The following is a 25,147-nucleotide window of genomic DNA, read 5'->3' on the forward strand; positions in this document are numbered from 1 at the left end:
AGATGGAAGGCCCCATGACTCTGCCACACTCAGAGCATTACAGGGATGGCAGGCCCTTCTCTGAAGCAGCAGTGTACGGAGCCAGGTTTCTCAGTGTTCAGGCCAGGACCAACCTCCTTAGCATCTGGAAGTGTGGTCTGGGAAGGGCACGTGCCCCGTGAGGCTGGGACAGTGAAGAACCAGGGTGACTGCAGGGCAGTCATGGGGGCAGAAAGCACTGGGGGAGGGAAGGGGGAAGTTCTGCTGTGTGAAGAGTGCTAAAGCCTGAGCGCCTAGCCCAAAGCAGTGCGGTCTCCTTCACCTCACTCTTTAAGGTCCAAGGATGACCAGCTGCCCAATATCTTCAAGAAGGGGCACAACCTAACCTCTCCCCTCTCACTGGTGCTACCCATACCTGGAGCCTCTCAAAGGATGGAAAGAGACAAATGGATTCTGGCTCAAGGCAGGGAGCTGGGCGGAGCCCTCAGGGGAGGAGCTAAAAGAGTGGCCACTAAGCCTGAAGGGGCTGATAGGAGACCACACGGGTAGACAGGCGAGGCCTGCTCAAGGTCAATGGTCTGCTAACCTGACCACTTACTATATGCCAGGCACTGTGCTGGGCATGGGGGGAGAGTGATGAATAATAAAGAAATGACTGTTCCCCGAAGGAGCTCACAGTCTAGCAGGGAAACAGTCACTGAACACCTCGTTACAATGCAGTGTAATGGCAGTACCTGGCACTCGAAGCACTCCCTATTTGTTGAATAAGTGATTGACTATTTTGATGGGGAAAGAACAGGGCACTATAGGAGCCCGAGGCTTACTTTGACCGAGACATTGGCGAAGACCTGCCTGAGATAAGAACACGACTCTCCTTGGACCACCCCCTTCACCATCCCTCCCTCTCAGAGGATGACCCCCAACGCACTCCCCGTTCACGGAGGAAATGGCAGCTATCAGCCAGAGAACATCCTCCAACCTACAAACTCAGCACCTATCCTTTTATCTCCTTTTTCCTAAAACCAGTTGCTTCACCTGTCACTTAAATCCTTCCTTTCATGCCTTTCCAGGAATTGTATGCCACTGTTAATCCATTTTTTTCTTCTACCTAATCAACCACTCCTCAGCGGGATCCACTATCTCCCAACTTAAACACAGAGTCTTTCTTGACCTGACATTCTTCCAGCGCCACTTGCTACTCTCTTTTCTCCCCCACATCCGCAAACTTCTTGAAAGAGCTGTCTTCACTCATGGCTGCCGTGTCCTCACCTGGGTCTCACTCTTCAACTATTCCCAGTCCTGCTTCCACTCTCAACATGCTTCAGTAACAGCTCCTACCAAGGTCAACACGGCCCCTGTGTCATTTAATCCAACAGACCCTTGGAGTCCTCATCCTGGTTGTACTCTCAGCAGCATCTGACACCATGGGCCTCTCATCCAGCTTTCATCCATGGCTTCCACATACTACATCTCCTGGTTTTCTTCCTGCACTCTAGTTACTGCCTGGTGGTTTCTTACACTCCTTTGCTGGCTCCTCATCCTCCGCCAGCCGTTACACGCTGGAGTTTCTCACAGCTTGTTCTTATGCCCCTTTCTCTTTCTCACCCGATATTTGACACAGGTATTCATTCATGCCCATAGCTTCAGGTGCCCCCTACAAATTGATGCTTTCCAAAAGTACACCTTCATTTCAGACCTCTCATCTGAGCTCTAGACACACACATTCAACTTGCTACTCAACATCTCCACTCGGATGTCTCAAAGGCCTCTCAAACCAGCATATCCACTCATGTTTCTCTCTCCCACATCTTAACTGGTCCTTTCAGGATCCTGGCTCATGGAATGACATGACCACCAGCTCTGTTCTATAAACCAGAAGTAGCAATACCATTCTTTTTTTTTTCTTTTTTTTGCGGTACGCGGGCCTCTCACTGCTGTGGCCTCTCCCATTGCGGAGCACAGGCTCCGGACGCGCAGGCCCAGCGGCCATGGCTCACGGGCCCAGCCGCTCCGTGGCACATGGGATCTTCCCGGACCGGGGCACGAACCCGTGTCCCCTGCATCGGCAGGCGGACTCTCCACCACTGCGCCACCAGGGAAGCCCAGCAATACCATTCTTGACACCACCTTCTCCCTCACTCCCCACATTCAATCCATCCCCAGGTACTGATGATTTTCTATCCAAGAAAAATTTTTGGACTTGATCGACTCTCTGCATCCACTACCGTCAAGAGTCCACACCGAGGACAAAGACTTTAAGATCAAAATTCTTAACATGCCCTCGATTGTCCGGCTCAGCCTTCCTCTCCAGCTTTGGCACTCTGCTGTCCAGCATCACTGGCCTGCTTTTGATTCCTCGAAGACATCATGCTCTCTCTTTCCATCAGGTGTCTGCACGTGATTCCCTTCTGCCTGGACCCTCCTTCCCCTACCCTCTCAGTCTAATTACTTTGCCTCTTAGGTCAAATGTCATGTTCTCAGAGACGCCTTCCTTGACCCTCTCTCCCTACCTCCTAGTCCAGTTTAGGTGGTGCTCTTGTGTGTTCTCAAGGCACCATTCACCTTTCCCTTCATGGTATTTATTACATTCGTAATTTTATTCTTATCTGATTTTCCCCTTAGACTGTCAGCTCCATGGGGACAAGGACACAGCCTATTTTGCTCGTAATTATATATTCAGTGCCTGACAGTACCTGGTATATATTAGGCGCTCAAAGCATACTTGTTGAATGAATAAATGATCAGATAGTTTTGGTTTTTTTTTTAAGGAAAACACTACGTTAGAGTATTAAGAGGAGGTAGGCAAGAGGGTATGTTATCAGAACAATCAAGGAAAAAAGGGGGTGTGTGGCCTAGATTAAGTTTGGCAGCAGTGGGTAAGATGCAGTGAAATGAATGGATTTGTAAAATACTTAGGTAGTGGATGTAACAGAACTTGGTGACATAAGATGTACAGAGTGAGAGAGAGAGACATTAATCTAGAATGTTGCCTAGGATTCCAGCTTGGGTAGCTGATTGGAAAGTATCCATTTCTGAGAGTTGAAGGAGGAGCAGATTTGAAAGAAGGGATAGAGAGGGAACATAGGAAAGATAATACAGCTTGGGATCAGTAAGTCTGGAAACTCCTGTTGGATTTCCAAGGGGATGTCATGAGGCCAGTTGGATATTGCGTCTGGAGTTCAGGAAAGAGATCTGGGCAAGATGTATAAATCCGAGAATCATATATATGTGTGTGTGTGTGTGTGTGTGTGTGTGTGTGTGTGTGTGTGTGTGTGCATATATATATATGTGTGTGTATATATGAAATTTGAAGCTTTGAGAGTGAATAAAGGACCCGAGGAGAAAGTGCAGAATGAGCGAAGATGGCCCAGGAAAGAACCAAGAGCCTCACCAGCATCTAAAGAGAGGGGAAGGAGGTAGCAAATGAGATTGAGAAGCAGACAATGCTGCAGGACAGAAACCAGGAAAACGTTTCAAGGAGAGCTGACACACACCACTAATACTAGAAAATGGAAGGCGGATAATAGGAAAGTGTCCATTGGAGTTGGCCACATGGACATCTCCAGTGACCTTGGCTTGAGCAGTTTCCGTGGGTGCCAGAGACATAAGACGGAGTGAAGTGAATTAATGGGACGTGAGGAAATAAAGACATCAAGTGTAGACGAGGTTCTGGCTTTAAGGAGTGGAGAGAGCTGGGCCTCTGAGGTACTGGGAAAGCAAGAAACGCACAAGGCAGATTCAATAGGTTCGAAATATCCTCTGAATTGGCAGCGGGAAAACTGCTCCTAATGGGTGCTCCTGCCAGTGCTAGGCCTCCTGGCCGAGGGGGGGCCACAGCGGCCCCAGGGCACACCCCTCGGTCGCCGAGGGCAACAGAATGCGGCTTGACAGATGCCAGGCCTGGGACCCTGCAGGAATCCGTGCAGCCTCTGAGCTTACCTCACCACACGTCCTCTTCCCAGTCCTTGATCTCCCCTCCCCCATCCCCTAGTCCCCATCCCCCATCCCCCCACCGCCCCTCGCTTCCCTTCCCCTGTTCTCGCTCCCTATTCAACCCGGAGAGGCAGGAGGTAAAGGTCGGGGAGGGGACGGTGTGAGGACCGAAGTAGAGTCCGACCTTGTAACGGGGAGAACAGGGGAGTAGTCGGAATACGCGGTGGGAGGGCCGCGCGCGGGGATGGGGCCTGGCGGGGGGACGCGGGCCGCCGCGGAGCTCGGGCTGCGGGGTCCGCCGGCCACTGGAGGCCGGGATCCGACCGCCCGGGCTGGGTCCCGGCAGGGGCAGCTCCTACCTGCGCGGGGAGGCCCCAGGCCCAGGTGGCGGAGGTGGCTCAGGCTGCAGGGCTCGGGCTCCGCGGCGGCTTCTCCATCACAACATCCCCCGCCCAGGAGCGCGCGGGCCGCGGGGCCGCGCCCGGAGCAGCGGAGGCGCGCGCGGGGCAGCGGGTGGGGGAGGGGCGCCATCTTGGGCCGGACGCGGGCCGGGGAGCGGGAGCCCCTCGGCGGCGTCACTGGTGGCAGCCGAGCGGAGGGCCCCTCCCTGCGGGACCCTCGGGCCTCGAGGAGTCCAGCGGCCCAAAGCCCCTCGCCGGCCGCCATCCCTGCGCCCGGGTCCCAGGGTTCCAGAGCGCTGCCCCAGCCTCCGCCGACCCCCGCCCAGCCCGGCACCGCCCTCCACCACGAGGCCTTGGACTCACCCTGTGCGGCCCACAGGGCCCCGGCCCCGCACCCCGGCGGGGCGACTCACCGAGGGGTTGGAGCGGGAGCGGCTGTGGCAGTGCCAGGGCCGCGGCCGCGCGGGGAGGGGCTCCGAGGAGGCAGCCTGCTCTGCTCTTGCGGCAACACTCCGTGACGTCCTGGTGGAGAAGCGATGAGGGCACAGCGTTGGTGATAATAATAGCTCTTATTTAGTGGCCGCTTACACGGTGCCAGGCTCTGTGTTAAACCCGTTATATGCATTCGTCCTCACATCAGCCCTGTGAAGTCGCCACTATGATCATCCTCAGTTTTCAGAGGCAGATGCTGAGGTTCAGAAAGGTAAAACGACTTGCCTGCAGTCACAGGTAAGTGGGGGAGACAACCTGGAACCCAGATGTTTCTTAACACCCTACCACTGCTGCTGAACATGAAACTGTGACACCAAGGCCTTGCAGATGTGAAGAATGAATCGCTCCCTGGTGGAAATTCACAGGAGGGAAGGAAGAAGGGGGAATGTGGATGAAAAGTGTGAAGGAAGGAATGATGGGGCCCAATATTGCACAGACTCCCTGGATAGTGAGATAGTTCCCAGTGGTCGGGTCAGCGGCACAGAGGCTTTCAAAGATAGTGAGGGGGAATATTACCATCCAGAAGCCCTCTCCTGGCTCATTCCTCTAAGGCAGACGATTTAATTTATTGTAACTACTAAGTACTGAGCAACTGACTCAAGATGCCCTCAAGGTACCTAAAACTAAAAATGTCCAAATCTAAATTCATTGTCTCATCCCCTTTATTGGCCTTCTAAGAAGTTTCACTGGGGTGAAAAAAACCCTCCCCAGTGCATGTGTGCACGAACACGAACACACACACATTCATACACACACAAACACACGACTGGATTCAGCTCCACTTTATCCATCCCAGTGAGTGGCACCACCATCTACTGCTTGCCTAAGCCAGGAGCCTCAAGGTCATCTTTGACTACACTTTCACTTGATTTGAGGTGAATATAAATGTTTTAACTTTTTGTTATGGAAAATTTCAAATATATGTAACATAAAGAGACAGAACAGTATAATGAACCCTCATATACCCATCATTCAGCTTCAAACATTATCAACTCCTGGACAAGAATTTATTATGAATTGACAAGCTTCTATGATATATGAACCATGTACCAAGTCCCAAGCTAAGTCCTAGGGACCCAAAGATGAATCAGATTTGACTGTCACCCAACCTGGAGGGTATAACATGTGACCTTTGTCCTTGAAAGGTGAGTAAGAGTTACCCAGAAGAAGAAAGGTGTCCTCATTCATTTGATCATTCTCTCTCAACAAATCATTATCATGTGGGATGCACTGTCCTTGGTGCTAGGAACTTGTAGAGAAACAATATTGAGTCCTTGCCCTCAGGGAGCTTGAATAACAAGGGAAAGAGATATTAAACATATTAGAAATGTGTTGAGTATTTTGAAGATGTACATGATGCTATGTGAATGGACTAAATTTGGTCTGGGGAGGTTTGGGAAGGCTTTCATATGGAAGGGCACTTATGTGAAGGGAAGGGGTGAAGGAGATAGAGGTTATCCAAAAGAAGAGAAAATGATTCCAAGTCAAAGGGGAAGTCCAATAATGGGTGGCCGGTATGGGTGTGGAGAAGAACGGCATAAGGTGAGGTGGAAAGGTGGACAGGTACCAAATCAAGGAGGGCCTTGTATGTTAGGCTTAGGGTTTTGGACTTTATTTTAAGGGCAATGGAAAATCAACATGGAGTTTGAGGCAGGAGAGGGGCATGTTCACCCTTGCATTTTAGATCACTTCTGGCTGCTAAGTGGAGGATAGATAGGAGGAGAGCAAAACTGGCAGGGTGGGGACCAGTTAGAAAGCAATTGATATAGTCTAGGTAGGAGATGACTATAGTGGTGGGAGTAGGGATGGAAAAAATTGCATAGGTTTAATAAGTGTTCAGGAGGTAGAATTCACAAAAACTGGTGATCAGTTGATTGATTGGCTATGGTAGTATAAAGGGAAGGATGACTTCCGGATTTCTGCTTGAGCAAATGAAAAGAATCCAGAAATATCGCTCATTTACAAGCAGCCCATCAGAATACTTGTCTTGCCAGTCCCATTGAACAGAATGGCTTCAGCATCCAGGGAAGTCCCTTCAGGTAATCAGAGGTTCGCAGATAGGATGGTCAGGATGGGGAGAGGAGTCTACTTAGCTAAGATGAAAAAAGTAAAGTGTGCAGTTCACACACAGTGCAGTGTGACCCACACACCATCTTCCTGAATCCCTGATCTCCTAGGTCTGCAAAGCCTCCTGATCAGTGGGGAGTCAACCTGTGCCCTTCATCCATCCCTTCTCTATTGTATCACATCCCCCTTCTGATGCTTTCTAGAGCAACCAATAGCCTATGAGCCACCTCGGATGCTACGTGTGGTTTTGACCAATGTGGGTCCCTCTGAGGCAGCAAACTTTTAAAATGATTACCTTGGACCTATCAGGAAAAACTTGAATTAGAAGCAAGTCCATCCAGAGTCATTAACCAAGAGTACTGGCTTTATGCTATTTGGTTTGCTAGATCAGCCTGGTGGACAACTGCATTACCAGGCAGTTGGCACCCAAATCACCTGTAGGGAAGAATAGAGCTTACAACTCAAGTAGCGGCAAAGACACTTTTGGAGCAAAGGCAGCCTTTTCTACCACTACATGTAAATATTGCTTTGATATTGTAATTTTTCTTGTAGTTGATCCAATAAACCCTCTTTCTTCAGGGTGGTTGTTATCATTTGGGAAGTCCAAAGGAGTAGAATCTTCCTACATATTGTATCGCAGTGGAATTCATCAGTCAGTTGCTAGTCCTGGCAAGGACTTCCTCAACACCCTTCTTCAACAGGATTGTTCTAATACATTCCCAGGAAGAGCATATAGGATGAGAAAAGAAAAGGATGGAGGATTGAACTCTGGGAATGCCAGCATTTGGCAAGCCAGCAGAGGAAAAGAAGGCCAAGAGGAAAGCTGAGAAGAAACAGAGAGTAAGAGACGATCAGGAGAGAGTAATGTCACGGAGGAAATCCAAGGGAGGAAAGACTCAAGGAGGAAGACATGGTCCACAGCATCAAATGCACTGCCCTGAACATAGGAGGTACTAAATGCGTGGATGGAAGAAGCATGAGTTGGACCTTTTCTGGGAGTCCTTGGACACAAGCTAGAGGCTTCCCTGCAACAGAGCAGATGGGAGAAGAGAAGAAAGAGGAGACTTAAGTTCTCCTTTCTCAATAGAGAGGAGGAAGTTAACCTTGAGTATCCAGCAGAGTTGCTGGATAACTGTTTAGACACCTCTAGCCTCCCTGACATGATGCAGGGATGGCCCCATAGGTGACACATGGACTGAATAAGGCCCAGAACTGAGACTCTGGCCTTGTTCTTACCCCTCAGACTGAAGGAGGAGCAGCCATCCCATGAGGAGAACCATCCAGACATCATCTGGGTTGGAAAAGAAAGCTCAAGACACTCCTTGGAAGTGGACCCCACAGCCCTGGTGCCTGGCCCCTACCTTAGTTCCCAGCCCCAGCCAACCACAAGTGCTGGGTGGACCCTGATCTAAAGGGCCCAGGTTCATCCCCTGCTTCCCTTCCTAGCTGTTGAGGCTGGGCAAGGAACCTCAGGCAATTCAACTGAACCGCAGGGGCCTGGTGCCTATTGGGAGCCACTCTATGGCCTGGCCTCCCAGTGCAAAGCTTGTCCATCTACTCTTCTACCCATGAAAGAGCAGGAGGCCACCAGGTCAGGAGGGGCTGACCCTAAACCAGGAGAGGCCATGGGCCAGAGTGTGGGTATCCTTTCAGGCCCCTTCCGGAGTGAATCCAAGAGATGGGTTGAGTTCCATCCATACTCATTGTCACTGGGAGGTGTCTAGTATTATACCCATTTTATGGAAGAAGTCACTGAGGCTAAGATATGGAAGCTCAGAATGAGGGCCCTCTGCTAGAGTCTGAGGCTATTTTTTTGAGCCTAAAACAAACAAACTTTCAAGCTCAGGTGGGTTGGAAACGTAGAGGAGGAAAAGGGTCTCACCTGAGACCCAGTTGTCTATAGTCCAGGCCAATCCCCAGTCAAATGGTTGTCAGTAAGTTTGGAGCCTAAAGCCTTGGTCAGCTTATGACCTGAAAAGAACAAACCACTGCAACCTCCACCCAGACGACATTTGCTGGCCTAGATGGTGCAGATACCCAGGGGACTTAGCCAGCAGGACCCCCCAAGGGCTGTGTGACGTTTTGCAAATGTGTTTCATGGTGCCACCTCCCCGAATCAGGCTTTCTCCCCTTTCCCCGGCTTGCCTCAGGTGAGTGAAAATGCTCTGTTTTCATTCCACTTGTTATGCCTAACTCATAGCAACCAAAGACTTGTCTTCTGGAGTGATGCTCCCTGAACCCCCTGGACCTACAATTTGAGGGCCCCCGCGGCCCTCCGTGGCAGCACCGAGCCAACCCACTTCGCACAAACGTAGCCGCCTCCAGCCCTATTTTCCCAATGTCCTGGGGCCAAGCTGTGGTCAGTTATTAGCAGGTGGGGGCAGAGTCCCTGCTCTGCCTCTTACGTGCTGGGTAGACACAGGGCTTCCTTTCTCTACTTTTGTTCCTCTGTTTCCCTCTCTGTCTCAGTAGTCTGGAAGAAGTCAGTTTATGACCGGGGTTCAGGAATCACCTGTGCAGAAATGAGGTCTGTCCCTGAGCCCTCCCCTCCCTGGTCTCCCACGGCCTATTTAAGAGCCTCCAAAGAGAGGTTACGAGCTTCTCAACTCAAAGAAAGAAGTGAGATTGTGCCACAACCAGGGCCCTTTGATCCAAGCGAGGGAGCACTCTGGCTTTATTGTAAGGAAAACCAGGAGAAGGAGCTGGGCCAGCCTCACATCAGCAGCGCTGTCAGTGAGGGCAACCCAGGAGGCTGTTTACTTTCTGGGGCTGGGGAAGGGCCTTGGCCACATTCAATCTCTCCACGTCTCCGTAGCAGTACAAATTGGGGCCTTGGACGAGGTACAAGCCAAGACCATTGGCGGAACACGAGCTGGGGCCCAGAGACTTTTCCGTACACAGGGCCGCGTCAACCTTTTCATGGGGCCAAGGAAGCTCTGTCCACGTGGCTTGAGCTCCTAACTTCAGGTCCAGCCACCACAGCCGCCGTCCTGGGAAGAAACACCGGACATAACATGGCTTCCACGTCATGGGGATCCTGACCTGGCTCTTCTCACGCCATGACGGGGATCTGTGCCACGGAGAAGTAGCAGAACAGGCCCCCCCTCAGCACCCGACACCCCTCACCTGCCATGACGTGGAGGCGAGAAGACCCAGGACAGGTAAAGGCTGCATCCACAGTATCAAGGTTGATCCCGTGAGGGCTCCCGAATTCCTTCTCCAGCCGCTTTGGATAACCATCTACTAGGATATAGCCTCCCTTTGTCAGGAAGATATATACCTGGGTGCCCTGGAGGACAAAGGACATTAATCAGCACAGAGCTGGGTATTTTCCCAGTCTCCACCTCATGCGTCACTCCCAACACACACCTGGATCAGATAGAGCTTATCATCCCAGGAAAAGGCAGTATCCACTGTTGAAGGACCATGGGGCCACAGATGCTCAATGGGCCAGCTATGCCACCCGTCCTGGCTGGTGTCCAGACGCCAGTAGTGGGATCCTGTGGGGTAGCAGAGGTACCTCTAGTACTGGTGGTAAAAGGCCAGGCAGTGAAGAGGCAAGTGACAGAGGCAGGGGTAAGTCTTGAGAGGGAGGAAAGAATGCATCCAGAGGCCAAGAGGGAAGAGGCCATGTGAGGAGCTGAGGAAGACTTGGTTGGCAAAGTTGGGCGTTGTGACCTAATTGGAATCGGAGTCAGTAGGGGCCTGACGGAAGGGCGAGCTTGGAGAACAGTGGCCAAGTTGCCAGGTAAGGCCAATGTCCGTCATGGGGTTCAGTGGGGTCTCCTTATGCATCTCAGATGTCTGTGTGCAGAGATGCTACAGTGAGACAGTGGCCAGGAGTTCAAAGGGAAGCAGCGCAGCAAGCTTCCCCTGGGCGTTCTCACGCTGGCTGTGTTCTCTAATCCCTTGAGATGGTAGGAGACGGAGGGAGTAGCCAGACCAGCACCCTAATTTTCCTCTCCCCTTTTCATAACAACTTATTAGAGGAATTGTCTAAACTCTCATTTACCTTTTCTTCCTCAGCCCACTTCACTTACATTCCTGTTTCCCTTTGCCATTGAGATTTCTCTTTTCAAGGTCACTAGTATCCTCCAACTTGCCAAATCTAATGTCTACATCTTACTCTACCTCTCAGTGGCATTTGACTGCTCACAGGTCCCTTCTTTAAATATCTTTTTTGGATCTTGGCTCTGTGATTCCAGACTCTTCCAGGGTTCTTCTTAACTTTCTGACTCCTCTTCAGCCTGATATCTATTATTGGAATCCCCCAGTTTGGACCTCTGCTCTATCTGTACTCACTCTCTTGGTGATTTCACCTAGTCCAGGGCTTTAAACACCACCTATATACTGATGACTTTTGATCTGTTCCCTTTGGATCTGATGGACTGCTTCTTTGAGTGTCAGGCGCAAACTCAGCTGCCTACCTGACCTGTCCATTTGGGACCATTAGACACCAAAACCCTAATGTGTCCAAACTTATTTCTGCCCCCACCAAACACACACACACACATCTCCTTCCCTAGTCTTTCCCAATTTTAGAAAAAGAAACCACCAGTCACCTAGTTTCCCAGTCCCTAAAAGCCAAGTCATTCTTGAAACCTCTCTTTCCCCTTCCCCACTCCGATCAATATCCAAGGCATTGGTTAAATGCTATGGGCCCGACTTCCAAAATACGTCGCGATGACCCCTCACCACCTCTGCTGCTGTTATCCCAGTCCAAGCTGTCATCACCTCTAATCCAGACAGCTGCAAGAACTCCTTGCTGGATTCCCTGCTTACACAATTGTACCTCTGTGACTTATATTCCACAAGAAGCCAGGATGATCTTTTAAAAAAAATAAGTCATGGGCTTCCCTGGTGGCGCAGTGGTTAAGAATCCGCCTGCCAATGCAGGGGACACGGATTTGAGCCCTGGTCCGGGAAGATCCCACATGCCACGGAGCAACTAAGCCCGTGCGCCACAACTACTGAGCCTGCGCTCTAGAGCCCGCGAGCCACAACCTCTGAAGCCAGCGTGCCACAAGTACTGAAGCCTGCGTACCCTAGGACCCGTGCTCCGCCACAAGAGAAGCCACCGCAATGAGAAGCCTGCGCACCGCAACGAACAGTAGCCCCCGCTCTTCACCAGCTAGAGAAAGCCAGCGCACAGCAATGAAGACCCAACGCAACCATAAATAAATTAAATAAATAAAGAAGTAAGATAAAAAGACAGATGCTTAAAAAAATAAGCCAGAACATATCACAGCTCTGATCAAGAGCCCTTCCCGGCTTCCTTTTACAGTTGAAAATCCTTACCAGGCCCATGTCATCTGACCCCTGCCTCCCTCTTTTCAAGCCACTTACCTGGCTCCTTCTCAGCGTGTCAGCCACACTGGCCTCCTTTCTTGCCTCCCCGAAGTATTTGCTGTCTACCCTCCCTAAAATGCTTCTCCTCCAGTGCTTTACGTGGCTAATTCCTTTTGATCACTGAAATCTCAGCTCAAAAATCGTCTCTTCAGTGAAGGGGCCCCTAATTCTCTTCACCTCTATCCCATTAGCCTGTCTTATTTTCTTCACAGCTTTTTGGGGACACTTAACATTCTTTTATTTTATATTTTAAAACATCAACGACTCATACATTCATTTATTCTAGCTTCAAATGGTATCTGAGAATAAGAAGCATTCTGATGTTCCCAGAACACATCACAGCTGTTAACACTGCCTGAAAGTATTCTCTTTCACTTTCTCTTTTTTACTGTCCTCTCTCCGTCTAGCAGGCTCTCTGAAGGCAGGTGTCTCATCTGCCATGTTCACGACTGTATCTCAGTGCCTAGAAAAAATGCCCAGTGCCTATCAGGTGCTCGATCATTTTTCGGTGCTCGAAAAATAGCTGGTATTCCCAGTGCAGCCACAAGTTCTCCTTATGGGTATTAACTGGGCAAGTCCCAGTAACTACATATCCACCTTCCCCTCCTGCTGAAACTACCCTGCTCGTGGCCCCTATTTGGAGAACCAGAGCTGCGCTGCATTTTGTGCAGAGGAAGTAAGTGCTGAGCCCCCAATCCATTAGAAGTCGATGCAGAGGCCGACCAGCGGCCACTCGAATGTGGTCTGGAATAAAAATATGGGCTGAGCCAGTCCCATTCTCTCTCTGGAAATCCAAGTAGGAAAAAGAGAGCCGAGGCAGTTATCAGTCGGATCTGAGGCTAAAAGATCCTGACTAGAGAGAAAGTAGAGAGGGCGTGACGGTCCCTGTGCGAGCCGAAGTAGTGACAAAACAGAAAGAATGGGTTAGCAGCTGTGAGGTACAGACAAGAGACTTATCAATAAGGGAGAGGAGAGGCCCAGCCCTGTGCTGAGTGGCTGGGTCACACTGGTGTTTTCACCAAGATAGTGAGTTCCCACCTCAGCTGGGTATTTTTAGCATAACAATAGTCTCTCAACAGCTATAGAACATCTCTAATACTCCTGATTTAGGAATTCAGCTGCATTCTACTTACGGACACATGGTCTTGAGGTTCCGTGATCTCTCCATGGCTGGGTGTTCTCTCTACAACTCTGTGTGGTCCCTGTGGCCCTATTTTCTTAGTGTCTCTATCTCCATATCTCTCTATGTCTGTTTATCTCTCTATCTCTGTAAGCATTGCTATTTCGCTCTGTGTATGTGTCCTCCCCATGGTGCCTCGCTCTCACCATAGCTGCATGTGCTTCTGACACTTTTGTGTTCTTACTCTGGCATATATTCTCAGCATAGGTCTACCTTTTCACTACAGGTGTGTGTTTCATCATGGAGGCACGTTCTCATTACAGCATGCATTCCTGCTGTGGGCATATGCTCTCCTTGCAGCTGTGTGTTTTTCATTATAGCTTCGTAGTCATATCTGATCAGATTTATTCAGGGATTAGGAGCAAGAAAGGATTTTCACTCTTCTGTATTCTCACCACTATTTTACATTTGTGTCTGATCATACATATATCTTAGGCTGAGTGTAATGTGGTAGGTCACTCCTTCTCTTGGAGCTGTCCTCAAGTATAGATCAAGACTTATCACTACCTGTCTGACTAGCCCCAGAACATCCTTAGGTATCATCCGATGGTTTTTAATGGCACAGGTCTGAGGCGAGGGGTTTCTCCTGGTCACTCAGAGGAGAAATCTCTTCAGGCTGGTGAAACTATTGCCTAAAGGTCTAAGGGACTGAACAGTTGTTGGCTGGTTCTCAGCAATGGGAACATCTCATCCCCAGGTAATGCTGTGCCCAGAGGCCTGCACATAGGAACCAGGCACCTGGAACAAGATGGAGCTCCTGATGAGAAGCTCAAGGTGGGGAGGGCCAGAGGACCCTGCGAGACGTGCAAGAGCAAAGAGAATACGAGGAGTCATGGGGCCAGGAGGTCCCTATGTACCAACAGATGGTACTGGGAGGCAGACAGGTGAAGCTAGAGGCCTCAGCGATGAGAGACAGGTTGAACCATATGCATCAGACGAAGTGAGGGGTGAAAAGGGGCATGATAGCGTGTAAGGATGGGGGCCGACGGGACAAAATATGGGGCACAGTGATGAAAATGGAGGAAATGTGCCAGAGATGGGAGACACACGTGAAAGAGACGGGAGGTATGGAGGGCAGAGATGGGGGAGGTGGAGGGCATCTCTTACCACTGAAGGCATAGGTGGCACCATGTTTGTCAGACAGCAGTGCAGACAAGACTAGATCTGGGCTACAGCGTTTATCCCCATGGCGAGTCACATTCCCGTGTTCATGGCCTTGGGGGAGAAATGGGTGAGGGGGAACACAGGAAGGCAAGAGGGCAGAATGAGTTCCGAGATGGAAGAGATGGCTGGGGTTATTGGGGGTGCAGGTTGTCCCCATATGAGGACAGCTGGGGAGAGCCAGAATGGAAGTGGAGCTAGGGCAAGGGCCAAGGTGTCATTCCACAGGGTGAAGGTAGGAGCTGGCTTATATGGGGTCCGCGAACTCAGGGAAGGTGGACAAATTCCAGGAGGTCCCAGGGCTTGGGCTTTCTCACCTCTGCCAGGGCAGGGCATAAAGTAGTCTCGGACATCCAGAGGGTATTTAGGAAACACCATTCCCGTGACAGGGTTGAAGCGCAGGAATTGGTTACCCCGGAAGCAGTAGTAGCGGCTGAGCCATCGCATGGCAGAAGAGCAGTTGCCAACAGCCTGCCAGGAACGTTCCTTTTTGGTTTTTGTAGTGAAGTCCCAGAACCACGTGCGGTTGCCTTTGTCCAATCAACCAACAAGCATTCAGTGAGGCCGGGCTGTGCCTTCCCTTGTGTTTGTACTGGCCCCAGGATGGACCAGATATGGTCCCCATCACGTGGAGCTCACAGCCCAGCAGGGAAACAGTTGAGGAAAGTAATCATACAATAAAATGGAGCAGCAAAGTACACGTGATCAGCTCAGCAAGGGCGGTGGGACGAGTCAGGGAAAGCTTTCCAGAGAAGGTGATACTTAAACTAAAATCTGAAGGAGGAGTTACAAGGCAGACAAGATGGGGAGATGTAACTCCAGAAACAAAAGTCTAAAGCATGAAGCAAATTGGGTGTACAGGGAACAGCATAGCGTTTCTGGGGCTTCATGTTCAAGGTAAGCGTTTGATGAGACTCAAGGCTGGAGGATCAATAGGGACTTGGTCATGGAGAACCTTGTATGTAAAACTAAGGAACCTAGATTTGTCCTAAGGGTCATGGGGGACAATGAGGCACTTTTAGCAGAATTACACCCAGTTACCTTCTCCAGGATGACTTCCCCTCCTTCCCCTACTTGACCACTAGACCATAATTGGCTTCTCTACTCCTTCCCTTCATCAGGAAACCATATAGTGGTTCCACCACCACCACCATCCCTACCACTACCTCTATAACCACCAACCTACCACTACCCCAGGCTCTCTTATTCCAGCCTGGACTGACCTTGGAAGAACAAGACTCCCTCACTTCTGCATTCTTCAATGTGACATTCCACAGCTGCATCCACTGGGGATGGGATTCCAGGAAACTCCTCTTGGAGCAACTTTGGATATTCCTTCTTATCATGAGGGTATACCCAGACTCTGTCCCCCTGCATGCAAAAACATGCTATTTTTAGTATGCACGCCAGATACTGCCACTCTGCCGTCCCACACATCTTTGATCTATTGCACTTACATAATATCCTTCTGCAGTCCCACACACTCTCAGTCCATCTGTGGACAACAGTGTGCTGTCCCCTTGCACAACTTCAGTTTGTGCAAATCCCATCACTGTTACTGTACCACACACAACTGTCTATGTACAACCAGATACTCCCATGGCACAATTATCTGCAATACCACTGGTTTTGGCAAACACATCCACAAATAGTCATCCTGCAATCATCCATCCATTCATACATTCATTTGTTCATTTATTCACTCAAGAAACAGTTGCTGAATGACTTACCATATGCCAGGCATTGTGAGAGGCACTGGGGATAAAGGGGTGGCAAGACTCTGTCTCTGCCTTCAAGGAGTTCACTGTACAAAAGCAGAAAGGATCCTACAATCCTAGCCATGTGAGCCCCAAGGTGGAGGCATGTGAAGTGCACTGGGAATAAAGGGGGAATACCTAAGTCAACCTAGAGAATTCCTGGAAGGCTGCACAGAGGAGGAGGCATTTGGGCCAAGAGTTAAAAACTGAGCAGGAATATTCCAGGTAGACAAGTGTGGACTGGGCGTTATCAGCAGAGGGAGTAGCATGTACACAGCATGCTCATGTGGCTGGCACACAGTGAATGTGGTGGAGGAGGAGATAAACCTGTAGAGATAACCAGGGTCCAGGTCTCAAGACCCATGTGCACCTGGCTTGCAGGAATCAGCACGTGGTGGTACCATTTGCTGAAACAGGGAACTCAGGAGGAGGGGTGAATTTGTACAGAAGATACTGAGCTCCGTTTGGGGGATGCTGAATCTGAGGTGCCTACGGAACGTCTAAGTTGAAGATGTCAGCCTGGAAATCAGAAAGAGATGTCTGGAGCTCCGGGGAGAGATCCAGATCTGGGGTCCACAACGTGGAGAGAACTCAGAGCCATGGCAGTGGTTGAGATCACCCAGGCAGGGTGTATGGAAGGGCTGGGGAGGATCCCCAAGAAACATTCAAGGCGTGGCCCAGGATGAGAAGCCTGAGAAGAGCAGGAAAAGAGGCAGGAGGGAAAACAAAGCTGGTAGCGAGGGCCGCCCCGACCACACAGCATCCTTGTGCGAGTCAGGGGAAGGTGCTAGGAGCAGACACAGGCTGGGCCAAGGCCTGGGACTTGACAAGCACAGTGGGCTGGATCTCATCCTCCACTTGCCCCTCGGCCAGGTACCACTGTGTTGTGAACAACCTGGCAACCACAGGAAGAAGACTTGACGCAGGGTCGTGGAAGCAAGGGAAGAAATTTCCCGGAAGGAAAGGATGGTGGACAGATTGAGGAGTAGCAGAGAGGTGTGGACGCAGATTAGGACTGAGGAAGAGCCACTGGCTGTTGTGCTTCCCAGGCCCGCGTGCACACCGACTCCCCTAGCCTGAGCTTTCTCAGAAAAGGCAGGCGCAGGGGGAGGAAACCTGGAACCTGTTGGTAAGGGCTCCATGCCAGGGCCACTTGGCAGAGGGTCTCTAGTGTTGATTCCAGCACTTCCTGGCCTGGCCATGACCTTGGCCCAGCCGTACCTTGATCAGAAAGACTCTGTCATGACCATGGCGGAATGCAGCATCCACGGGGCCGGGGACATCCTTCCACCTCTCTGAGATTAACTCCCGAGTCCAGTCTTGACCCTTCCACACGAACTCCCCTGCAAAACGCACACTCACTGAGGGACCCGGAACAAACTTTTGGCCTACTGAGCTAGTTACAAAGAAGCTATGGGTGATACTCTCAGGTAATTCCTACAATCTCCCGCAGATGGATACACCCTCGATGAAGGGGACCAAGTCTGAGGTCCCAAATGCCCCAATCCCAGCCCCTCCTACCTTTAAAAAACAGCATAGTCCCATGCTCATCTAGGGTGGTAGCATCAAAGCCCCAGCCATCCGAGCAGCGTTCTGGGAAGGAGGTGGGGCAATAGCAAATAAAAGGCCAGTCAGGTGATACAGTGCAGAGACACAGCGAGACAGATAGACTCAGGAAGTCAGGGTCTCACCGATCACATCGGGGTCCAACTTGGTTGCATTCCCATGTTCAGCTCCATGCCTAGGGGCATTAGCCCTAGAGAGAAGACACGGAGATGTCTGGCTCCACAGGGTCCCATCCCTCTCCTTTAGCTCCTGACCCCAGACTTGCCCCAGACCTAAAAACTGACCCTAGCCCACTCTTTTTCTTTTTTTTTCTTTTTTTTTTTTTTTTTGCGGTACGCGGGCCTCTCACTGTTGTGGCCTCTCCCGTTGCGGAGCACAGGCTCCCGACGCACAGGCTCAGCGGCCGTGGCTCATGGGCCCAGCCGCTCCGCGGCATGTGGGATCATCCCCGACCGGGGCACAAACCCGTGTCCCCTGCATCGGCAGGCGGACTCCCAACCACTGCACCACCAGGGAAGCCCCCTAGCCCACTCTTAATCTGGAGCCCGGTCCTCCTCCAGCCCCGGCTTCACTCACAGAGAAAGAGGATGGGCGTTAGCCAGAGACCAGCACAAGCCCAACAACCACGGTACAACTGGTGTTCCCAGTGCCCGAGCCATGATGAGCTGGAGAGGCCACAGGACAGTTCTGGGCACCTGGATGAGCCCCTATATAGGCATGGCAGCAGCACCACCCCACCTCCAAGCCTGCTGGGAATGAGATCTCTCAGGGCTATGCCAATATTGGCTGATTACATCAGTGCAAATAAGGTCAGGGTCTGGACAGAAATCTGAGTCCAAGACTAACTCTTCCCGGCAGGAGGGCCATCCCCCTTCAGTGACTTTTGAGCAGTGACTAGCCCAGCCCACTGGTGTTCGACTGTGACTCTCTTCACCTTGGTGATGGGTCTGAGTGCCCATAAGGTCGGGAAAGGGGGTAGATTGATTGAGGGCCACCTTTCTGTGGTTGGATTTACCTCAACAATGCAGGAGGAGAGAAGAGGAAAGGAGCATTTTTGTGTACTGTGCCACGCCCAGCTCTGAGACCCCTAAGGACACTGACACTTACATATACTGAGTAACCACACACATACACAAACACACTTTGAACTGCTCAGAGAACAGCTTCTTCCAAGCTCCATCAGGGCCCTTTTGGGGGCATTCCCGAGCCTCTTTAGCTTTGCACTTGATGGGTCAATAATATTTCACTGTTGCCAAAAGTCCAAGTTCCACCCTAGCCCCCACCCCCATTGACAAAGAGCTTTGCAAAAACCACCTGGGAGGGAAGGGCTGACAGTAATGGTGCAGGAAGAGGTGTCTCTCTTCCAGAGAGACCTACTAGTAATTAGACTTTCTCCATAGTTTCCACCTTAAGGGGAAAGTGTTTTGTTTACCTATCACAGAATAAATAGAACTGTACTGGGGTTTCACAATATTTACAGTTGATTCTTGCTTAAATGTTATCCTCTCAATGAAGGCTTTCTTGACCACCCCTTCTAGCTATTTCAGACTCTCACTTGTTTCCTTTGTTACTTAATAAAACTTGAAATTATTTTGTCTGTCCGCTTACGCTTCTGCTTCTGCGTGCTTGTGTTTTGTTTCTTTGCTTGTTTTGATTTGCCTGTTTTATGTACCATTACATATTTTAAAAAAATTTTGCCACACCACGCAGCATGTGGGATCTTAGTTCTCCAACCAGGGATCGAACCTGTGCCACTTGCATCGGAAGGGCAGAGTCTTAACCACTGGACCACCGGGGCAGTCCCTGTACCATTACATTTTCTCCATCTAGTACCTGGCATGTACAGGCATACCTCAGAGATATCTCAGGTTTGTTCCAGACCCTTGCAATAAAGTGAATATTGCAATAAAGTGAGTCAAACAAATTTTTTGGTTTCCCAGTGCATATAAAAGTTATGTTTACATGGGACTTCCCTGGTGGCGCAGTGGTTAAGAATCTGCCTGCCAATGCAGGAGACACGGGTTCAATCTCTGCTCCGGGAAGATCCCACATGCCGTGGAGCAACTAAGCCCGTGCGCCACAACTACTGAGCCTGCGCTCTAGAGCCTGCAAGCCACAACTACTGAACCTGCGCTCCAGAGCCTGCGAGCTACAACTACTGAGCCCTCATGCCACAACTACTGAAGCCCACATGCCTAGAGCCCGTGCTCTGCAACAAGAGAAGCCACCGCAATGAGAAGCATGCCCACCGCAACGAAGAGTAGCCCCCGCTCGCCACAACTAGAGAAAGGCTGCATGCAGCAAAAAAGACCCAACTCAGCCAAAAATAAAATAAATTTAAAAAAATAAAAAAATTTAAAAAGTTATGTTTACACTATACTGTAATTTATTAAGTATGTAATAGCATTAGGTCTAAAAAAAAATGTACATACCTTAATTTAAAAATACTTTATTGCTAAAAATGCTAACCATTGTCCGAGCCTTCAGGGAGTTGTAATCTTTTTACAACAGTAACATCACAGATCACCATAACAAATATAATAATAATGAAAAAGTTTGAAATATTTCAAGAATTACCAGAATGTGACACAGTGACATGAACTGAGCAAATGCTGTTGGAAAAAAGGTGCCAACAGACTTGCTCAACACAGGGTTGCCACAAACATTCAATTTGTAAAAACAATGCCACATCTGTGAAGTGCAATAAACAAGTATGCCTGTAATAGATGCTCAATAAATATTTGTTGAATGAAAAAAATTAATTTCAAGTACTGCATAGTGTTACTAACGTTGCAGCCAAATTGCTAACAATTTTCCTGCTTCTGGGGTAAGGAGAATATCAGGATTGGGGGTGTGTTACTTTGGAGGCATGTTGTGATCTAAGGGTCCCAGGTCTCCTTGGCACTGACCATCTTATGGTCTTGTTTCTCTCTCCAGTGTCCTTGCCCTACATCCTTCTCCTCCTCTTAGCCCTGCTATCTCTGGTACCCGCTATCTTCGGCACTCACTGGGGCTACTCCCAAAGTCTGCCCCATTTCTATCTGAGATGTAGTTGCAGGAGACAAATATGGGCAGAGTCAGCTCTGGGCCAGGCTGAGGTTCCAGGATCCCTGTTCCCCAGTCCAGCCTGAAGGAGCCCTGATCCCTCTCAGATGCCCTTGACATATATAACCTTAGCAAAGGTTTCACTTGCCTTATCTACTCTGCGAAGATTCCTCCTAAAAGGAAGACAGAGATTTCTAGGACCTCTGGAACAGCGTGTCATCACGCCTCTGCCAAAAGCCTCAGCATCCTCTCCTGACTTGCAGTGGAGACAGCCATGTTAACAGCATTCCTCCCCTTAGGTTAGTGAACAAAGCTGGACTCCCCAGGCCCTTGGCAGTATGGACAGTGCCTCGGCTCCCTCAACACATACCTGACACCCACCTTCTCCCACTGCAGGGCGCCTCTGACTGCACCTGCTTCCCCCCAGCTGCTGGGCACTGGGCACTGGGGGCCGCTACTCCCAGACTCCCCCTCTCCTTTTCTTCAGCCTCTCAAACCTTATATAACCTTCCTGGGATTCTCCCTCCTTGAGCACCCCGTGAACCTTTCATCAGCAAACCCCTCAACAGCTGTCTCTAGCTCCAGAACTGTGTCTGCGTGTCCTGCAGATTTCACTGAGCCTGCCTGGGGAGATGGAAGCGTTCACACCGTGTCCCGGACACCCCTCAGAAAACCCACAGTGAGGGTCTTCGATAGTTGTACTGGCAGGGCCCCGCACGGGCCTGCTGGTCCAGGCAGCAGCCTCCCTGTGCCCTAGCCGGGCTCTTTGAGGGGAGACAGCACATATACTGGATGGTGGTTTTTCAGCTCAGCCTCTTCTTTCCCACACAGCTCTGGTCCCCTTCATGGCACCCCTATCTACCTGTCACAGAAGAGTGATTTGTGGCACTTTTCCAGTGTTGTTTCCTAATTTGCTTGTCTACCCTAAGGTGGCTTAGATGCCATAATTGGAAGCCTTCCTCCTTCCTCCCGCCCACTCCCATCCCCCCAGCCTCTCAGGGACTAGAGTAGCACAGAGTCTTCTACATGGCAGGCAGCTCAGGTCGAAGCTCATATTCTGAGCAGGGGCTGAGAGGCCATTTGAGAACCCAGGCTGTGGATATGTTGGCCATCCTGGTGCTGGTAACAGGGCACAAGGCAACTGTTCTCAGGGGGCCCAAGATAGGGCTGGCCTTGCTTCTCTTCTCCTCACTTGAGACGGCTGTTTCTGCCTGTCCTGAGTCCTTCCCAGCGCGCTGGCTTCGGCTCAGGACAAAGCGCTTGCCCATACTTGGGCCTGAGCGCCCCCTGGAGGCCGAAGGGATCAGTGCGCTCCCACCCTTCGACCAGAGGCCACAGCCCCGGAGTTTTTCCTCCCAGAAACTGGCTCCCTACAGCCTTCCTCCTTCGCTCTTCTCAGCCTGGCTGTGGGGCCTTAGTGCCACGTCCTCTCCCTCTGCAAATCTCTGCTGCCCAGAGCGGGTGTGGGGATCTCAGTCTCTTGCTTGATTTCTTGGGGAATTCAAGCCCAGAAATATACAACCGTCCCCTTTTCCATGTAGCCTTCCCAATCCTCATAACAAGCAGCTTTCTGGCTTGCCCCTAAGGCAGTCTGAATATGGGCCTGCAAACATCTTCATGGACAGAGCTTTCCCCTGCATTGCCAGGGACCACATTTAAGCCGGACACTGACCCACTGTCCCTTGGAATGGATGTGTACAGCCTGCCCTGCTGTCATCTGAGTTCTCTGACCTCACTTACTTCTCCTGGGTCCACTGAGTGCTGCCTGTGCTGGGCCTGCTGCCTGTGGCTGTGTACTCCAGGGAGCAGAGACTGGATTCTCCCTTGCCCTGGGCTTAGAAGAATCGGGATACAGCTCCAGGTACCAAAAAGTGCTTGCTGCTCCCAACCAACTCCTCCAGGATTTTCTCTTGCTCTGTTTCTAATGGACCTTCCTGCATAGTCTATTCTTGCTTCCCTATGAATAACTAATTATAATAATAATTTGCTCATATCTGTTGGGCACATGTACGTGCCTGGCATTGTGCTAAACACTTAACATGGATTATTTTATTAAATCATATTATTGGTATGATTTAATAAAATATATACTGTATTATTAGTCCCATGTTACACATGGGGAAACCGACTTTTGGTGTCTTAGCCAAAGCCCATTATTAGCAAGTGGTAGAGCCATGATTAAGATCTGACTGCCTGACTCCCTGGGGTGTGCTCTTTACCCTCTCAAGGGGTGTGCTCGTGCATGTTTAACAGCCAGCTTTCCAGAAGGGAAAAAGCCCTGATTTGTAGCATTTTTTAGTTTCTGTGGTGTAAATACTCCTATCACGGCCATCTTCAAGCTACCAACAAGCATCTTCAAGCTGCATCTTCTCATGGAGTTGAGAAGAAAGGCACAGTAACATACTACTTACTATGTGGTATTTCCACCTTGCAGATAGGACACATATAAATAACCCCAAGAGCACAGGTAACAGTAAAATGCAGTAAAATAATTAGGAAGTGATGAGTTTTGAGTATTTATTATATTTGATTTTAATAAAATGAATTTAATTTTAAATTTACATAATTTAATTTTTAAATAATGGCTGAGTTTTCAACAATCAGTTGTCAAAATTCCTGCAAATTTTGGGAGTCCCCTGGTGGTCCAGTGATTAGAACTCCGAGCTCTCACTGCAGAGGGCCTGGGTTCAATCCCTGGTCGGGGAACTAAAATCCCACAAGCTGTGTGGCACGGCCAAAAAAAAAAAAATTCCTGAAAATTTGACAATGAGCCCTCGTGGGCCAGTATGAACCAGCTCCAGCACTGCACTGTTCACCATCCTGCCTTAATGAACAGGATCAGGATTTTATCTGCTTTATTCAATGCTGTATCTTCAGTGCCTAGAGCAGGGTCTGAAACACTATATGTGTTTAATAAATATTGAATTCTATCGTTCCTACTTCCTAATTAGACCTAAGAGTGCAAACACCATCATTTCTTATCTGATTACTGAAACAGCCTCTCCCTCTCTGCTTCTCCTGCCCCTCTATAACACGTTCTTTGTAGCAACCATGGTACTCTTCAAAAACATATCTGAGACCACATTATGCTCCGGCTTAAAAGTCTTTTTTCTTGAAGATAAAAATCAGTCTTAATTCTACTAGCCAGAGAACACCACTATATATTGGCATTTTGTCTATTCCAGTCTTTTACTATTCTTGCAATTTCCTTTTTAAAACAAAGGTATGATTTTATAAACCTTTTTTTCTGGGACTTCCCTGGTGGCGCAGGGGTTAAAAATCTGCCTGCCAATGCAAGGGCACGCGGGTTTGAGCCCTGGTCCGGGAAGATCCCACATGCCGCGGAGCAACTAAGCCTGTGCGCCGCAACTACTGAGCCCACGTGCTGCAACTACTGAAGCCCGTGCGCCTAGAGCCCGTGGTCCACAACAAGAGAAGCCACTGCAACGAGAAGCCCTCAAGCAGCAACGAGGACGCAGCGCAGTCAAAAATAAACCAAAAAAAAAAAAACTAACTTTTTTTCTGTCAACAGTGTGTCTCAGACTTTGGCATTTTGAAAGGATGCATATAATTCCATTATACGTGTAAGCAGAACTTTATATAACCATTCCCTGCTGATGGTCATTTAGGTTTCCCTGGGATTTTTTTTTTTTTCTATTATAAATAAAGCTCTGATACACATTGCTACACACACCCTCTTTGGGCATTTGCCCAATTATTTTCTTAGCAGACATACCTAGAAAATTGCAAGACTATAGATGATTTTAAGGCATCCAAAGTCTTAAAGAGGAGCAAGTTAGAGATGTTTAAATTTCTTTTGTTTTTCAGATTCACTTCTCTTTCCACCCCACAGAAGCACTGTCCAGCTGCCAGTTCATCCCGTAAGGCATCCCTTTCATCCCTGTCACTCCGGGCCCGCGGAGTGGCTGGGCCCATGAGCCATGGGCGCTGAGCCTGCGTGTCCGGAGCCTGTGCTCCGCAACGGGAGTGGCCACAACAGTGAGAGGCCCGCGTACAGCAAAAAAAAAGACTTAGGCCAAATAAGTCAAGGCATAGCTTCCACTCCCTGTCACCCCTTCCATCTACTTCTGGGCCCAAGGTCTGAATCGGAAATAAAATGCCCACTCTGATCAGATCTAGGAAAAAGTGAGTGACTGCCCCCCCCCCCACCCCCCGCCCTGGCTTGAGATGACTTCTGCATGGCTTAGGCTGGTGCT

At 49.9% G+C, this 25,147-nt stretch overlaps 1 protein-coding gene across 1 annotated transcript; it reads right to left on the reverse strand.

The window, feature by feature from the left end:
• Positions 1-9,517: 9,517 nt before the first annotated feature.
• HPX (hemopexin) lies at positions 9,518-18,595 on the reverse strand. Its single transcript, XM_082845231.1, has 10 exons — positions 18,462-18,595; positions 18,011-18,075; positions 17,841-17,912; positions 17,541-17,662; positions 15,786-15,933; positions 14,880-15,092; positions 14,509-14,616; positions 10,242-10,372; positions 9,999-10,161; positions 9,518-9,862 (listed from the first exon to the last, which is right to left on the reverse strand). Exons 1-10 carry the CDS (start codon positions 18,542-18,544, stop codon positions 9,603-9,605), a joined length of 1,365 nt encoding a protein of 454 aa, XP_082701357.1. The 5' UTR covers positions 18,545-18,595; the 3' UTR covers positions 9,518-9,602.
• Positions 18,596-25,147: the final 6,552 nt, after the last annotated feature.

This window comes from Leucopleurus acutus, assembly GCF_964270905.1.
Source record: "Leucopleurus acutus genome assembly, chromosome: 8".
In the NCBI taxonomy this organism is placed as follows: Eukaryota; Metazoa; Chordata; class Mammalia; order Artiodactyla; family Delphinidae; genus Leucopleurus; species Leucopleurus acutus.

Bases quoted from the DNA above. Each gene is read 5' to 3' on its own strand.
- HPX (XM_082845231.1), bottom strand. From the start codon at position 18,544: ATGGCTCGGGCACTGGGAACACCAGTTGTACCGTGGTTGTTGGGCTTG. The intron at 17,913-18,010 runs GTGAGACCCTGA...CCTCCTTCCCAG, and splicing joins GTTGGACCCCGATGTGATCG to AACGCTGCTCGGATGGCTGG. The intron at 10,162-10,241 runs GTGTGTGTTGGG...TTTGTCCTCCAG, and splicing joins ATAAGCTCTATCTGATCCAG to GGCACCCAGGTATATATCTT.